This window comes from Pseudorca crassidens, chromosome 9, assembly GCF_039906515.1.
Source record: "Pseudorca crassidens isolate mPseCra1 chromosome 9, mPseCra1.hap1, whole genome shotgun sequence".
Lineage (NCBI taxonomy): Eukaryota > Metazoa > Chordata > Mammalia > Artiodactyla > Delphinidae > Pseudorca > Pseudorca crassidens.
Genome location: NC_090304.1, coordinates 10808091 through 10824201, shown reverse-complemented (window position 1 = coordinate 10824201; position 16111 = coordinate 10808091). Strand labels below are relative to the sequence as shown.

General features: G+C 40.5%; 1 protein-coding gene across 1 annotated transcript; it reads left to right on the top strand.

Moving 5' to 3' along the window:
* The first annotated feature begins 450 nt into the window (after nucleotides 1-450).
* On the top strand, nucleotides 451-11990 carry LOC137231093 (membrane-spanning 4-domains subfamily A member 12-like). Its single transcript, XM_067751653.1, is given in 8 exon segments — nucleotides 451-717; nucleotides 7872-8009; nucleotides 8632-8688; nucleotides 10311-10425; nucleotides 10549-10589; nucleotides 11593-11703; nucleotides 11887-11907; nucleotides 11910-11990. Coding segments are annotated over 8 exon segments (831 nt in total).
* Nucleotides 11991-16111: the final 4121 nt, after the last annotated feature.

Sequence of the window (16111 nt, the reverse complement as noted above, 5' to 3'; positions counted from 1 at the left end):
AGATGAGAAGGGCTTCCCTGGTGGCGCAGTGGTTGACAGTCTGCCTGCTGATGCAGGGGACGCGGGTTCGTGCCCCGGTCTGGGAAGATCCCACATGCCGCGGAGCGGCTGGGCCCGTGAGCCATGGCCGCTGAGCCTGTGCGTCCGGAGCCTGTGCTCCGCAACGGGAGAGGCCACAACAGTGAGAGGCCCACGTATCGCAAAAAAAAAAAAAAAATCAAATGGGAATTGGAAAGTAAATGTATCCTCATCTTCCCCTCCTTCCCTTCTTTCAAACTGTAGGATGTATAGGGTTCCAAAGTCAAATAAGTATCACTCATATTGGTTGTCATTAACTGCTCACTTGCTTTCCTTCATTTGCATAGATAATGGACATTTGACAAGATTTTCTTTAGTTTCCTTTCTGGGTAAATGTATCATTTTGCTATGTTTTGTAATACTTAGGACATAATGATGTCATCCAAGCCAACAGCCTTCCCCAGAATGTGTGAAACCAAACCTAATCCTTACCCACCAAGCTACTCTACGGCTCCTGGGTCTCAACAACCTCTGAGTTTCATCAGCCTAGGAAACCAAGCGCAGAGTGGTCAGCCTCCCTTCATTACTTCTCCAGGAACCTTCACCAACAGTCGGCAGGGTCCAGGAAATATACAAATGGTAAGTTAAGCTAGAGGAGAAGCAGCTACAAGCTTTAAAGAAGAAGCAAAGACACTAGGGGTAAGTCTACTTACTACTGGAATTTTTATTTTGCATTTGTAAGGTTTTATTGTGCTTATAAGCTATAGGTGGAGAGAAGTTTATGATCTCATGACATACGCCCAATCATTAGAAAGGCTGGAATGCTACCCTGAAAACAGTATCCCTTTTAGGTAGAAATAATTAGTCTGCATATAGATTTTGCCCCCAAATTCATTTTACTTTGGATTCAAGCAAAAATCTAATGGGTGACAAAGGATTCTTTGTAGCAGGATGATTCAGTAACACTGACATTCTGGAAATGCCACCACTTCTAGCTTGATCTCACTTTTGCAAAGGATATTCTGGGTACCCTCCATCCTGTCTCTGGATTAGTTTCAAGCCTGGTATTTGTATAGAGGCAAGCTCATATTGAGGGCTGCCTTAAAAACAGAAGGAACTACAAATGGGCTGCCTGGGGAAACTGAGCGTGAAAGAACTAGGGGCCATTCCATCTGCTCTCCCCTCACCCAGTGCCCATGGAGATGTTGACTTAACTGCATGTCAATTCCATACGGGGCACTTTGACCATTTCTAATCTAGTTTATAGAGGCACTGTAAATAAAATATGCCCTATATGTACATGAAGACTCCACTGGCATAGGTGGCATTATTAGTTCCTTTGCCACGCTTTTGAAGAACCTCTTTCACGCCACTAACACAACTCCTCCAAATGGTACTGTCCCTCCCTGTGTGCAGCTCTAACTTCTCTGCTAGAGGCTTCCATAAATTATATTGAGTGCCCATTATATGCCAGAACTCTTCTAGCCATCACAGGAAAGTAAAACTGAGCATCAGCTCCCCTGCAGCAGGCAGATGTAAGCTGGGAGGCGGCCTCTCAGATCCTCCTCCTGCCAGAGAGAGGAAGTTCCCTGCTCCCATTGGGCCACTGGCACAGACTAGCACACCACACAGCTGGCCCCATACAGGTGCTGGGAATACGGCACAGAACAAATCAGGCATAACCTCTGCCCTCATGGAGCTCAGAACCTAGTGGGAGAATCAGACTACACACACAATAAAGAATTAAGGTACCCAGTGTGCTGGAAGTTGATAAAAGATATGGAAAGAATAAAGAAGTGTGAAAGGGATAAGCAGTTCCAGGCAGTGAGGGGGTAGCAGTTTCAAGCTGGTCAGAGCAGGCTTTCCTTAGAAGACGACATGTGAGCAAAGACATGAAGTGAGGAGTGAGCCTTGTGGATGTCAGGCAAGAGGTTCCCGGTAAAGTCAGAAGGTCTTTCGAGGAAAATGTGGCATGTTTGAAGAACAGGGAGGAGGCAGATAAAGGAGATTAGAGGGCTTCCCTGGTGGCGCAGTGGTTGAGAGTCCGCCCGCCGATGCAGGGGACGCGGGTTCGTGCCCCGGTCTGGGAAGATCCCACATGCCGCGGAGCGGCTGGGCCCGTGAGCCATGGCCGCTGGGCCTGCGCATCTGGAGCCTGTGCTCCTCAACGGGAGAGGCCACAACAGTGAGAGGCCCGCGTACCGTGCAAAAAAAAAAAAAAAATTCCCAGGTCTGCCCCTCAGTAATTGTGTGACCTTGGGCACTGCTATGGTCTGAATGTTTCTGTCCCCCTCCAAAATTCATAAGTTGAAATCCTAACTCTCAAAGATGATAGTATTAGGAGGTAGGCCTTTGGGAGGTGCTTATTAGGTCATGAGAGTGGAGCACTCGTGAATGAGATTATTGCCTTATGAAAGAGACTCCTGAGAGATCGCTCACCCTTTGCACCATGTGAAGACACAGAGGCACGGGCTGTGAACAGGAAGAGGGCCCTCACCACAAGGTGACTGTGCTGGAATGTTGAACTTGGACTTCCCAGCTTCCAGAACTGTGCACAATAAAATTCTGTTGTTTATAAACCACACAGTCTGTGGTATTTTGTTACAGCAGCCTGAACAGAGTAAGACAGATACCTAATTTCTTAAAGTCTCTGTGTCTCCATCCCGTTGTTTGGGAGAATTATATGTACAATAAATGTAAGGTGCTTAGAAATTATCAAGCATACTGTTAATGCCTAATAAATTGTTTTTTCTTCATTGATACTTTCCCCAGAACTCGGATTACCCAAGCAGAGAACTGGTCCATTTGCAAAACACAGTCATTGAAGTCACAGTTACAGCAATTTTTTCTAAGAGTCTTGGAGGCTCTCAGGGGATGCTAATGCACGCCTATGCAGTAGTACTTTTTGAAGAATCCTTGGGCCACATGAACAAGCCTCTCCAAATACCTCAAACGAGGCTTTACTGAAAACTTCCCTAATATGGGAAAGGAAAGAGTCAATCAAGTCCAGGAAGCGCAGACAGTCCCAGACAGGATAAATCCAAGGAGAAACATGCCAAGCAAGACACATACTAATCAAAGTATCAAAAATTAAATACAAAGAAAAAATATTAAAAGCAGCAAGGGAAAAACAACAAATAACATACAAGGGAATCCCCATAAGGTTAATAGCTGATCTTTCAGCAGAAACTCTGCAACCCAGAAGGGTGTGGTAGGACAAATATAAAGTGATGAAAGGGAAAAAACTACAACCAAGGTTACTCTACACAGCAAGGATCTCATTCAGATTTGACGGAGAAATTAAAACCTTTACAGACAAGCAAAAACAAAGAGAATTCAGCACCACCAAACCAGCTTTACAACAAATGCTAAAGGAACTTCTCTAGGCAGGAAACACAAGAGAAGTAAAAGACCTACAATAACAAACCCAAAACAATTAAGAAAATGGTCATAGGAACATACATATCGATAATTACCTTAAATGTAAATGCATTAAATGCTCCAACCAAAAGACACAGACTGGCTGAATGGATACAAAAACAAGACCTGTATATATGCTGTCTACAAGACACCCACTTCAGACCTAGGGACACATACAGACTGAAAGTGAGGGGATGGAAAAAGATATTCCATGCAAATCGAAATCAAAGCTGGAGTTAGCAATACTCATATCAGACAAAATAGACTTTAAAATAAAGATTATTACAAGAGACAAAGAAGGACACTACATAATGATCAAGGGATCAATCCAAGAAGAAGATATAACAATTGTAAACATTTATGCACCCAACATAGGAGCACCACAATACATAAGGCGAATGCTAACAGCCATATAAGAGGAAATCGACAGTAACACAATCATAGTAGGGGACTTTAACACCCCAGTTTCACCAAAGGACAGATCATCCAAAATGAAAATAAAAAAGAAAACAAAAGCTTTAAATGATACATTAAAAAACATGGACTTAATTGACATTTATAGGACATTCCATCCAAAAACAACAGAATACACTTTCTTCTCAAGTGCTCATGGAATATTCTCCAGGATAGATCATATCTTGACTCACAAATCAAGCCTTGGTAAATTAAAAAATATTGAAATCATATCAAGTATCTTTTTCAACCACATTGCTATGAGACTAGATATCAATTACAGGAAAAAATCTGTAAAAAATACAAACACATGGAGGCCAAACAATACACTGCTAGGTAACCAAGTGATCACTGAGGAAATCAAAGAGGAAATCAAAAAATACCTAGAGACAAATGACAAAGAAAACACAACAACCCGAAACCTATGGGATGCAGCAAAAGCATTTCTAAGAGGAAAGTTTATAGCAATACAATCCTACCTCAAGAAACAAGAAACATCTCAAATAAACAACCTAACCTTGCACCTAAAGCAATTAGAGAAAGAAGAAGAAGAACAACAACAAAAAGTTAGCAGAAGGAAAGAAATCATAAAGATCAGATCAGAAGTAAATGAAAAAGAAATGAAGGAAACAATACCAAAGATCAATAAAACTAAAAGCTGGTTCTTTGAGAAGATAAACAAAGGTGATAAACCATTAGCCAGACTCATCAAGAAAAGAGGGAGAAGACTCAGATCAACAGAATTAGAAAAGAAAAAGGAGAACTAACAACTGACACTGCAGAAATAAAAGGATCATGAGAGATTACTACAAGCAACTCTATGCCAATAAAATGGACAACCTCGAAGAAATGAACAAATTCTTAGAAAAGCACAACCTCCTGAGACTGAACCAGGAAGAAGTAGAAAATATAAACAGACCAATCACAAGCACTGAAATTGACACTGTGATTAAAAATCTTCCAAAAAACAAAAGCCCAGGACCCGATGGCTTTACAGGCGAATTCTATCAAAAATGTAAAGAAAAGCTAACACCTGTCCTTCTCAAACTCTTCCAAAATATAGCAGAGGGAGGAACACTCCCAAACTCATTCTACAAAGCCACCATCACCATGATACCAAAACCAGACAAAGATGCCACAAAGAAGGAAAACTACAGGCCAATATCATTGATGAACAAAAATGCAAAAATCCTCAACAAAATACTAGCAAGCAGAATCCAACAGCACATTAAAAGGATCATTTACCCTGATCAAGTGGGGTTCATCCCAGGAATGCAAGGATTCTTCAATATATGCAAATCAATCAATGTGAGAAACCATATTAACAAATTGAAGGAAAAAAAACATATGATCATCTCAATAGATGCAGAAAAAGCTTATGACAAAATTCAACACCCATTTATGATAAAAACCCTCCAGAACGTAGGCATAGAGGGAACTTAGCTCAACATAATAAAGGCCATATATGACAAACCAACAGCCAACATCGTTCTCAATGGTGAATGGTGAAAAACTGAAACCATTTCCTCTAAGATCAGGAACAAGAAAAGGTTGTCCACTCTCACCACTATTATTCAACATAGTTTTGGAAGTCCTAGCCATGGCAATCAGAGAAGAAAAAGAAATAAAAGGAATACAAATTGGAAAAGAAGAAGTAAAGCTGTCACTGTCTGCAGATGACACGATACTATGCATAGAGAATCCTAAAGATGCTACCAGAAAACTACTAGAGCTAATCAATGGATTTGGTAAAGTAGCAGGTTACAAAATTAATGCACAGAAATCACTTGCATTCCTATACACTAATGATGAAAAACCTGAAAGAGAAATTAAGGAAACATTCCCATTTACCATTGCAACAAAAAGAATAAAATACCTAGGAATAAACCTACCTAGGGGGACAAAAGACCTGTATGCAGAAAACTATAAGACACAGATGAAAGAAATTAAGGATGATACAAACAGATGGAGAGATATACCATATTGATACAAACAGATGGAGAGATATACCATATTCTTGGATTGGAAGAATCAACATTGTGAAAATGACTATACTACCCAAAGCAATTTACAGATTCAATGCAATCCCTATCAAATTACCAATGGCATTTTTCACAGAACTAGAACAAAAAACTTCACAATTTGTATGGAAACACAAAGGACCCCGAAAAGCCAAAGCAATCTTGAGAAAGAAAAACAAAGCTGGAGCAATCAGGTTCCCTGACTTCAGACTATACTACAAAGCTACAGTAATCAAGACAGTATGGTACTGGCACAGAAACAGAAATATAGATCAGTGGAACAGGATAGAAAGCCCAGAGATAAACCCATGCACATATGGTCACCTTATCTTTGATACAGAAGGCAAGAATATAAAACAAAGAAAAGAGAGCCTCTTCAATAAGTGGTGCTGGGAAAACTGGACAGCTACATGTAAAAGAATGAAATTAGAACACTCCCTAACACCATACACAAAAATAAACTCAAAATGAATTAAAGACCTAAATGTAAGGCCAGACACTATAAAACTCTTAGAGGAAAACATAGGCAGAACACTCTTTGACATAAATCACAGCAAGATCTTTTTTGACCCACCTCCTAGAGTAATGGAAATAAAAACAAAAATAAACAAATGAGACCTAATGAAACTTAAAACCTTTTGCACAGCAAAGGAAAACATAAACAAGATGAAAAGACAACCCTTAGAATGGGAGAAAATATTTTGCAAATGAAGCAACTGACAAAGGACTAATCTCCAAAATTTACAAGCAGCTCATGCAGCTCAATATCAAAAAAACAAACAACCCAATCCAAAAAGGGGCAGAAGACCTAAATACACATTTCTCCAAAGAAGACATACAGATTGCCAACAAACACATGTAAGGATGCTCAACACCACTAATCATTATAGAAATGCAAATCAAAACTACAATGAGGTATCACCTCACACTAGTCAGAATGGCCATCATCAAAATATCTACAAACAATAAGTGCTGGAGAGGTGGGAATGTAAATTGATACAGCCACTATGGAGAACAGTATGGAGGTTCCTTAAAAAACTAAAAATAGAACTACCATACGACCCAGCAATCCCACTACTGGGCATATACCCTGAGAAAACCATAATTCAAAAAGAGTCATGTACCACAGTGTTCATTGCAGTTCTATTTACAATAGCCTGGAGATGTAAGCAACCTAAGTGTCCTTTGACAGATGAATGGATAAAGATATGTGGCACATATATACAATGGAATATTAACCAGCCGTAAAAAGAAACGAAATTGAGTTATTTGTAGTAGGTGGATGGACCTAGAGTCTGTCATACAGAGTGAAGTAATTCAGAAAGAGAAAAACAAATACCGTATGCTAACACATACATATGGAATCTAAAAAAAAAAAAAAAAAAAAAAAAATGTTTTGAAGAACCAAGGGGCAGGACAGGAATAAAGATGCAGACGTAGATAATGGACTTGAGGACACGGGGAGGGGGAAGGGTAAGCTGGGACGAAGTGAGAGAGTGGCATGGACATATATACACTAACAAATGTAAAACAGATAGCTAGTGGGAAGCAGCCGCATAGCACAGGGAGATCAGCCCGGTGCTTTTTGACCACATAGAGGGGTGGGATAGGGAGGGTGGGAGGGAGGGAGACACAAGAGGGAAAAGATATGGGAACATACGTATATGTATAGCTGATTTACTTTGTTACGAAGCAGAAACTAACACACCATTGTAAAGCAATTATACTCCCATAAAGATGTGAAGAAAAAAAAAGAAAAAAACAAGGCTTTACGCTGAGGCCCTGGCCCTAGCATATGTCAAAATCTTAATGGCCCACCTCCTGTAGAGGTATAGCTAAATGACACCATGGATCTTGACAGAGTTGCCAATAAATAAGGAGCAGCAGCAATGATAGTGATGTTTCAGTGGTGCCTGAAGATGAAGAAGCAATTTTTAAATGTCTGTTTTCTTTTTTCAGGCAATCCAGATCATGACTGGATTGAGGCACACTGACTTCGGAATTATTGGGGGTTTAATGGCCTCTATTTATAACCAAGAGTTGGGTTTTGCTTCCTTGTCTTTTATTGGCGGATATCCATTCTGGGGTGACCTCTCTGTGAGTAGCCTGCTGCAACAGCTGTCCTTCTCAGCTTATCAAGTATAGCTGTCCCCAGTCTATGTACAACTCATCTTTTAATAAGCCCTGCATCTGATCAGCTGGAGAATTTAGATACTAGATATTAATATTAGATATTAATTAGATAGAGAATTAAATAAAGAAGAGCTTTTGTTCTCCATTTTAACTTGCAGCCTAAACTCACACCCTAAAGTTTACACTAATGAAGTAACCAGCAAACCAAAGTTTGATTTCCCTATTACATTTTAGATGGAAATGTATGTGCTGGGTGGAAAGCGGCAAAAAGAGGTGATCGGGAACATGATTAAAAATATGCAATTGATCACGAGAAGAGACTGAGCGGTGAGGTCAGAAGTCATCCGAACAAGGAAAACTTACAAGGGAATGAGGTCTTTTTGTGCGAGAAACTAAGGAGAAAAAAGAAAAGGATGTCAAAAGGACACAGAAACCTCGAGAGTTACTCCAAAAAATTGAGAAGTACGAGAGGAATTTTTGAGAGGGAAATATAACTAGGTCAACCTTTCATCATATAAAGAGAAGTATTTCCCAGGAAAAATCAAAGGACCCGTCATTTCACAAATAAATTTGTTTCTTTCTACAGTTCATTATTACTGGAGCACTCTCTATTTCGGCATCCAAGCAGTTTTCCCCTTGTCTGGTAAGTTAGAATGTTTCTACTTTTTAATCCCTTTAAAGATTAACTTATTTGGGTAAGAAAACTGAGAAGCCAGATTCAGAACGTGAGAAGGGGAGCATTTTTTTCCCAGAAGTATCTGTGGGTTGCCTCCATGGTACGTATGCCCTCCCATGGTCTACACAATTTACCACTCAGAAATGGCAGAGCTCAACATCCCGACTCTTTAATTCACAAGAGTGGAAATTAGTAAAGATGGGGTTGTTTACTTCCAAGGCTCCCTGGTTCAGTGGGGTCACACTGCACGGGGGAAACTCCAAACAGAAACAAAGAAGCCAGGGGACACCCTCTTGCCACTTCAGTATCAAAGACTCTACTATGCATTTGCTATTTCTCAGTTCTGCCTTGCCTTGTATTGTTATTTTTTCTTTGTGCATGTCTCCTAGTCTTATTCAGATTTGACTTTTGTTTTATAGTTCTTCAGATCATCATGAAAAACACCTAGCTCAGTACCTAAGAAGAGTCCATAAATCCCTGAGACAGGCCTGTCATTCTTTCTGTCACAGCACTCCACCTTTTGCAATCTCCTGGTCCACTTCTGAAACAGGAGAAAGAAAATGGTTTGCCAAGAACTAGAGACAACTAGAACAGAAGTGGTTTCAAGATTATATTTAATCCAGCACAAGAGGGAAGAACTGGAAAATAGGAACACAGAGTCATGTTACTCATACTTTCCCAGACTAGACTACACTAGACTAAAAATAAAATAAAATAAATCAGTCTAATCTTGACTACTCTTGTTGTAATCCAAAAACAAAATAAAATATCCTCTCACTGCATGATTTAGAGATCCTTCCCTCTAACTATGCTTGTCCAAGCATAGAATCTGTCCATTTGGAGAAGAGAGCTAAAATTATACCTAAAGCGATTCTTCTAGGAGCCCTTTAGAGACCTTCAGAAGACTATCTAAGGCATGCTGAAGCAGCAGCACGTTCCAAAGAACTCCTAACAAGTCAGCTGAGGACTTGGTTTCACAATTATTCTGCTGAATTTCAAAGTCTTCTTGTAGAAACTGGGGAACGTTTTATACTCTGCCCATTCACCCCTACCCTCAAAAGCCTAACAAGTTCCTCATTCTAAATCTATCTAGTCCTTAGAAAGACAAGGGTTTCATGAATTCCTAAATTTATCAGCACAGATTTTTTGTGTGTATAGACTTTTCCATCTATAAAATTGGATGCTATATAGTACTACCTCATATAGTGGTTGCAAGAGTTCTACGAAATAACGCATTTACATGATTTAATACAGTGACTGTCACAGAAAAATGCTCATTATAAGTTTGTCATTTGATTGTTTTAAAAAGGGAATATAATGTTATTTTGCATGAGGCTTAGACAAATATAATAGATGAGCTTCTGCTTTGTATTATTTACATTTTTCTACAGATCTTAGAAATACCCTACATTTAGGCGGCATATAGAATAGTTTTCATGGTAACTCTCCAGAAGGGAAGAGGAAAAAAATCATTTCAATTTTTTTTTCAAGATTTCAAAGATTAAGAACCGTTAGATTTAATTGCTTCTTATTTCATTTAATTTCACTCATCTTACATATGATTTAATCTTTCCTGCCATCTCCCTCAGATAAAAGGCAGCCTAGGAATGAACATTGTTAATTCTGTCTCTGCCTTCATGGGGGTGATTCTGTTGCTGGTGGATGTGAGCATTAATGGGCTGCCTAATCAAGACTACTGGGGCAGTGGCTAAGTATCCCATCACCTACCATGTGCCTCCTCTCTTTCCACTCACTTAGAGTGGATCTATATTTTATTTCTTATTACTGTACAGCAGCTCTAGTAGTAAATCCCTTTTTCTATTCCAGCCCTACTCCTGGTCATGGGATCTCTAGGACTAGAGAATAAAGTGGGAGAGTCACCTCTGTAGATGGACTAGGGCAGAAAGGGCACCCCTTAGTGGTCCATCTCATGGGTAGTCACATAGGGAAGACTCTTAAAGGGTATACAGAAACACTGGGAAAAAAAGCTCCCAGAAATAAAAGAGTAACTGAATTTGTACGCTGAATGAGAATAACCTATACTAGGAGAAAGAGATGCAAAATAAGTGAGATACAGATATAGATACATAGATATCAATATTGATATTGATACATATTGAAATATATGTATCCTTGTTAAGGCATAAGGTATAGAAAAGGATTCTTTGAGGTTTTAGGCAGAAAAATCAAATTACTTACAAGCAGGAAAAAAAATCAGCTTGACTCGGTCTCTACTACAACAACATTCAGTTAGGGAAAATCATGGAGCAATATCTATAAAGTTTTGATGAAAAGAAAATGTGACTCAAGAATAACAAGTCCAGGGACTTCCCTGGTGGTGCAGTAGTTAAGAATCCGCCTGCCAGAAGACCTAAATAGACATTTCTCCAAAGAAGACAGACAGACTGCCAACAAACACATGAAAGAACGCTCAACATCACTAATCATTAGAGAAATGCAAATCAAAACTACAATGAGATATCATCTCACACCAGTCAGAATGGCCATCATCAAAAAATCTAGAAACAATAAATGCTGGAGAGGGTGTGGAGAAAAAGGAACACTCTTGCACTGCTGGTGGGAATGTGAATTGGTTCAGCCACTATGGAGAACAGTATGGCGGTTCCTTAAAAAACTACAAATAGAACTACCATATGACCCAGCAATCCCACTACTGGGCATATACCCTGAGAAAACCATAATTCAAAGTTAGTTTACATTCCCCTGAAATAAGCATGTGATGACAGAGAAATGATCCCAGAGCTAGGTGAGTACAAGCAATAGTACATTTGATGAATCAGAACTTTTTGAAGCCAGGGTGAAGCCCTCCTGATTTAGTCAACATTTCAGTGTGTTTATTCCGGATTTCAGCTTGCTGGGAAAGGAATTTCAGCCATGCTGACCATCTTCTCTCTTTAGGAGTTTTGCATAACTTGTGTCACAGCACATTTTGCCAGCCAAGCAATCACCAACACCAATGGGGTGAGTTGGGCCTCTTCTCTGGAAGATAATCTGAGTATGTGCTGAAGGAATACAGACTTCAGTGTCAGCTAAGTCCCACTGCGGGCTTACCACAGCGCTCTTGGCCCTGCTCCCTGATGGACCAGGGAGGTTACTGAACAGGATTATAGTAACAATATTGTTTGCTTGTTTCATTCTTTCCAGTCTGTCCTTGGTATTCCAACTGTGTATATGCAAATAGTCCCTTGACAACAGGGTGGTCCTCAGTTCCTCCCAGAAATCATGGCCACCAAACTCATACCACCTAATACCACCAGGTATTAAAAGAAAAAGGAAGCTCATGCAATCTCATGGGGTAAAACTACCTGCAGAAACTTCTTAAGAAGCAGCCTCGACTCTCCACGATGATTGCTGACCTTTAAAGACTGTGTTTCAGATTTGTTCTTAGTTTATCACGAATGATAACTGCATGGACCTCCCTGCCACTGTTTCTTCCTACATATGCCACTACCACTCACTGGCAAAGGCGAAGGGCCAGAGGACCGGAAATGACTGCAACTCTCTTGAAGTTAGAAAATTTCCTGTTAATGTTACCCTTTCCTCAATAAAATATTACTAGGAACAGAAGCCTTTTTTGGTATTTTTTTATTCATTTGGTTTGTTATTGGTTGTTAAGTAGGAGATCTGACTAAATGCTGCAAAGCAGACTGATAAAATTTCTTTGATGATGATTTACAGGGTGTCCAGGTAGAAATGTTATATCCTACCACAGAAGGTATATGCCTATTATTAATATGATGCTATTTAAAGCCCTTACGGTAGTTTCATTCTGGAATATCTAAAAACGTATTCATTAATTCATTCATTTGCTCAAAATAGGTATTACACTACTACTTTGTGACCAAACACTGTGCTATTCAATTACATAAAATTAAGATTTTATGTACTTTTTATTTGGGGTAATAGAAAGTGGGATAAAGTGGGCTTTATTGAAATGCCAGTGTACACATGTTTTTTTTTCAGGCACAAGTAACAAATGCTGGGTTTAAGTACAAAGACTTCACCCCAAAAATATAACTTAAACTGTATGAGAAAAACCAAAGTGCATCCTATATTTAGTCTCTTCATTCCTCAGAAGAATACAGGTTATTATTAGACCTCTAGGGCGTCTTCCAATCCTAAACTCTAAGGTTAATAATTCATCATGAAATACATGGGTTCAAGAATTATCTTTCCGCCCTTGTACACTGTTGGTAGGAATGTACATTGGTGCAGCCACTGTGGAAAACAGTATAGAGGTTTCTCAAAGAACTAAAAATAGAACTACCATATGACCCAGCAATTCCACTCCTGGGTATATACCCAAAAAAAACCCCAAAACACTAAATCGAAAAGATACATGCACCCCCATGTTCACAGCAGCACTATTTACAATAGCCAAGACATGGAAACAACCTAAGTGTCCATCAACAGATGAATGGATAAAGAAGATGTGGTGCAGATATACAGTGGAATACTATTCAGCCATAAAAAAGAACAGTATTTTGCCATTTGCAGCAACATGGCTGGACTTGGAGAGTATTATGCTATGTGAAATAAGTCAGTGAAAGATAAATACTGTATGATATCACTTATATGTGGAATCTAAAAAATATAACAAAACTAGTAAATATAACCAAAATAAAGCAAACACAGATATAGAGAACAAACTAGTGGCTACCAGTGGGGGGAGGGGGGTGTGCAATATAGGAGTGAGGGAGTGAGAGGTATAAACTATTGGGTGTAAGATAGGATCAAGGATGTATTGTGCAACATGAAGAATATAGCCAACAATTTTGTAATAACTGTAAATGGAAAATGACCTTTAAAAATGTATAAAAATTAAAACTTTAAAAAAATAATACTTAAGCCAGAAACCAAAAAAAAAAAAGAAAAGAATTACCTTTCCAAAAGCCATAAATGTATCTTAGATACATACATATCATTGATTCACACCAGGCCCACACAACATTTCAGGAAGCTCTTTTTCCCAGAGCGTGTTTTGCGTTTGTCACATCCCACTAAAAATCAATCAGTCACAATTGTCCCCTTCTCCCATGGAGCTGGCCAAACCTCTCCTGAATTTGGGTGATTGGGAGGGGGCGTGCAGGGAGTCCCTAGGCATCTATGCGCAGGAGTGATTTGAATCAGGGGAAAGATCTGGAGGAAGCTGTAAGTTCAGGTATGTGAAGCTTGAGCTGAAAGACCAGGAAGTGAGGTCCAGTTCCCAGCCTGGCCTCTGCGATGGGTTTGATCCCCCTGGAGAAAGGCGTATTCTCCTCATTTGTGCACGGACTATAACCAGGTTCCTGCTCTGTAAGGAGGACCGAAGAAAATGCAAGGCTGTCTGAACACCCCCAGGGCTCGGAGCTTGAGGGGAGCTGGGAGACAGCAGCTGGGGTCAAGCGGCCTTCTCCCAGAGGAGCAGCTGCAAAGCCCGAGAAGGCTAAGATGCAGAAGGAAACTGGGTGCCCCACACACGCGGCAGAGGCTCAGCAGAGGCCTGCGGTGCTAGAGAACAATGTGAAAATTCTGGGGACTCCCAGAAATACTTCGGAAGTGGGGATGGGCAGAGAGCTGAGGTGTGCCTGGGCAGGTAGGGGTGCAAGCCAGGCAAGTGTGGCCGTATCGCCAGTGATTCCTCATTCCCACAGGCTGAAGAGGTCTCAGACAGCAGCATTTCCCTAAAACCGGCTGTTTCTGCCTTTCTCCCTTCATTTCGTAATGAAAACAAACAAAGCCTCTCTCTCTCCAAACTATTCTCTACAATCTATCACGTAGAAATGTTGTTCCTCTCCTCAAGCCCACCTCTTCTCCACGCCTCAGTACCCTGACTTCACTCTAAAAATGGGTAGCTGTTTACTCAATCCTACCAACTCAGCAGTACGCAGCCAGCTTCACTCAATCTCTCTCTCCACGTGTGGTCTTCACCCAGTTTAAGCCTCACTCACAATTTTATTTTTCACAACTCCTCTCACTCCCCCAAATATTTAGCAACACTTTAAAATATGGTACGGGTGGGCTTCCCTGGTGGCGCAGTGGTTGAGAGTCTGCCTGCCGATGCAGGGGACGCGGGTTCGTGCTCCAGTCTGGGAAGATCCCACATGCCGTGGAGCGGCTGGGCCCGTGAGCCATGGCCGCTGAGCCTGCGCGTCTGGAGCCTGTGCTCCGCAGCGGGAGAAGCCACAACAGTGAGAGGCCTGCGTACTGCAAAAAAATAAATAAATAAAATAAAATACGGTACGTGGATCGCTCAAGATGGTGGAGTAAGAGGACATGGAGGTCGCCTCCCACCATAAACGCATCAAAAATACATCTACACGGGCTTCCCAGGTGGCGCAGTGGTTAAGAAACTGCCTGCCAATGTAGGGGACACGGGTTCGAGCCCTGGCCTGGGAAGATCCCACATGCTGCGGAGCAACTAAGCCCGTGCGCCACAACTACTGAGCCTGCGCTCTAGAGCCTGCAAGCCATAACTACTGAGCCCACATGCCACAACTACTGAAGCCCATGCACCTAGAGCCTGTGCTCCGCAACAAGAGAAGCCACAACAATGAGAAGCCCGTGCACCACAACGAAGAGGAGCCCCCGCTCACTGCAACTAAAGAAAGCCCTTGCACAGCAACGAAGACCCAACGCAGCCAAAAATAAATAAATAAATAAATTTATTTAAAAAAAGATACATCTACACGTGAAAAGATGCTCAACATCACTAATCATCAGGGATATACAAATCAAACCCCCAACGAGATCTTTTTGATCTGTCAGAATGGCTGTGATCAAAAAGTCTACAAATAACAAATGTGGCTGAGGATGTGAAGAAAAGGGAACCCTTGTGCACTGTTGATGGGAATGTAAATTGGTGCAGACACTGTGGAAAACAGTATGGAGGTTTCTCAAAAAACTAAAAATAGAACTACCATATGATCCAGCAATTCCACTCCTGGGTATATATCTAGAAAAACACAAAAACACTCATTTGAAAAGATATATGCACCCCAATGTTCACAGCAACATTATTTACTATTGCCAAGATATGGAAACAACCGAAGTGTCCATCAACAAATGGATGGATAAAGAAGATGTTGTATATATACATACAATGGAATACCGCTCAGCCATAAAAAAGACTGAAATTTTGCAATTTGCAGCAACATGGATAGACTTGGAGGGCATTATGTTACGTGAAATGTCAGACAAAGATAAATACTATATGATATCACTTATATGTAGAATCTAAAGAATACAACAAACTAGTGAATATAACAAAAAAGAAGCAGACTCTCAGATATAGAGAACAAACTAGTGGTTACCAGTAGCATGGGGAGGAGGGGTTATATAGAGGTAGAGGAATGGGAGGTACAAACTACTGGGTGTAAGACAGGTTCAA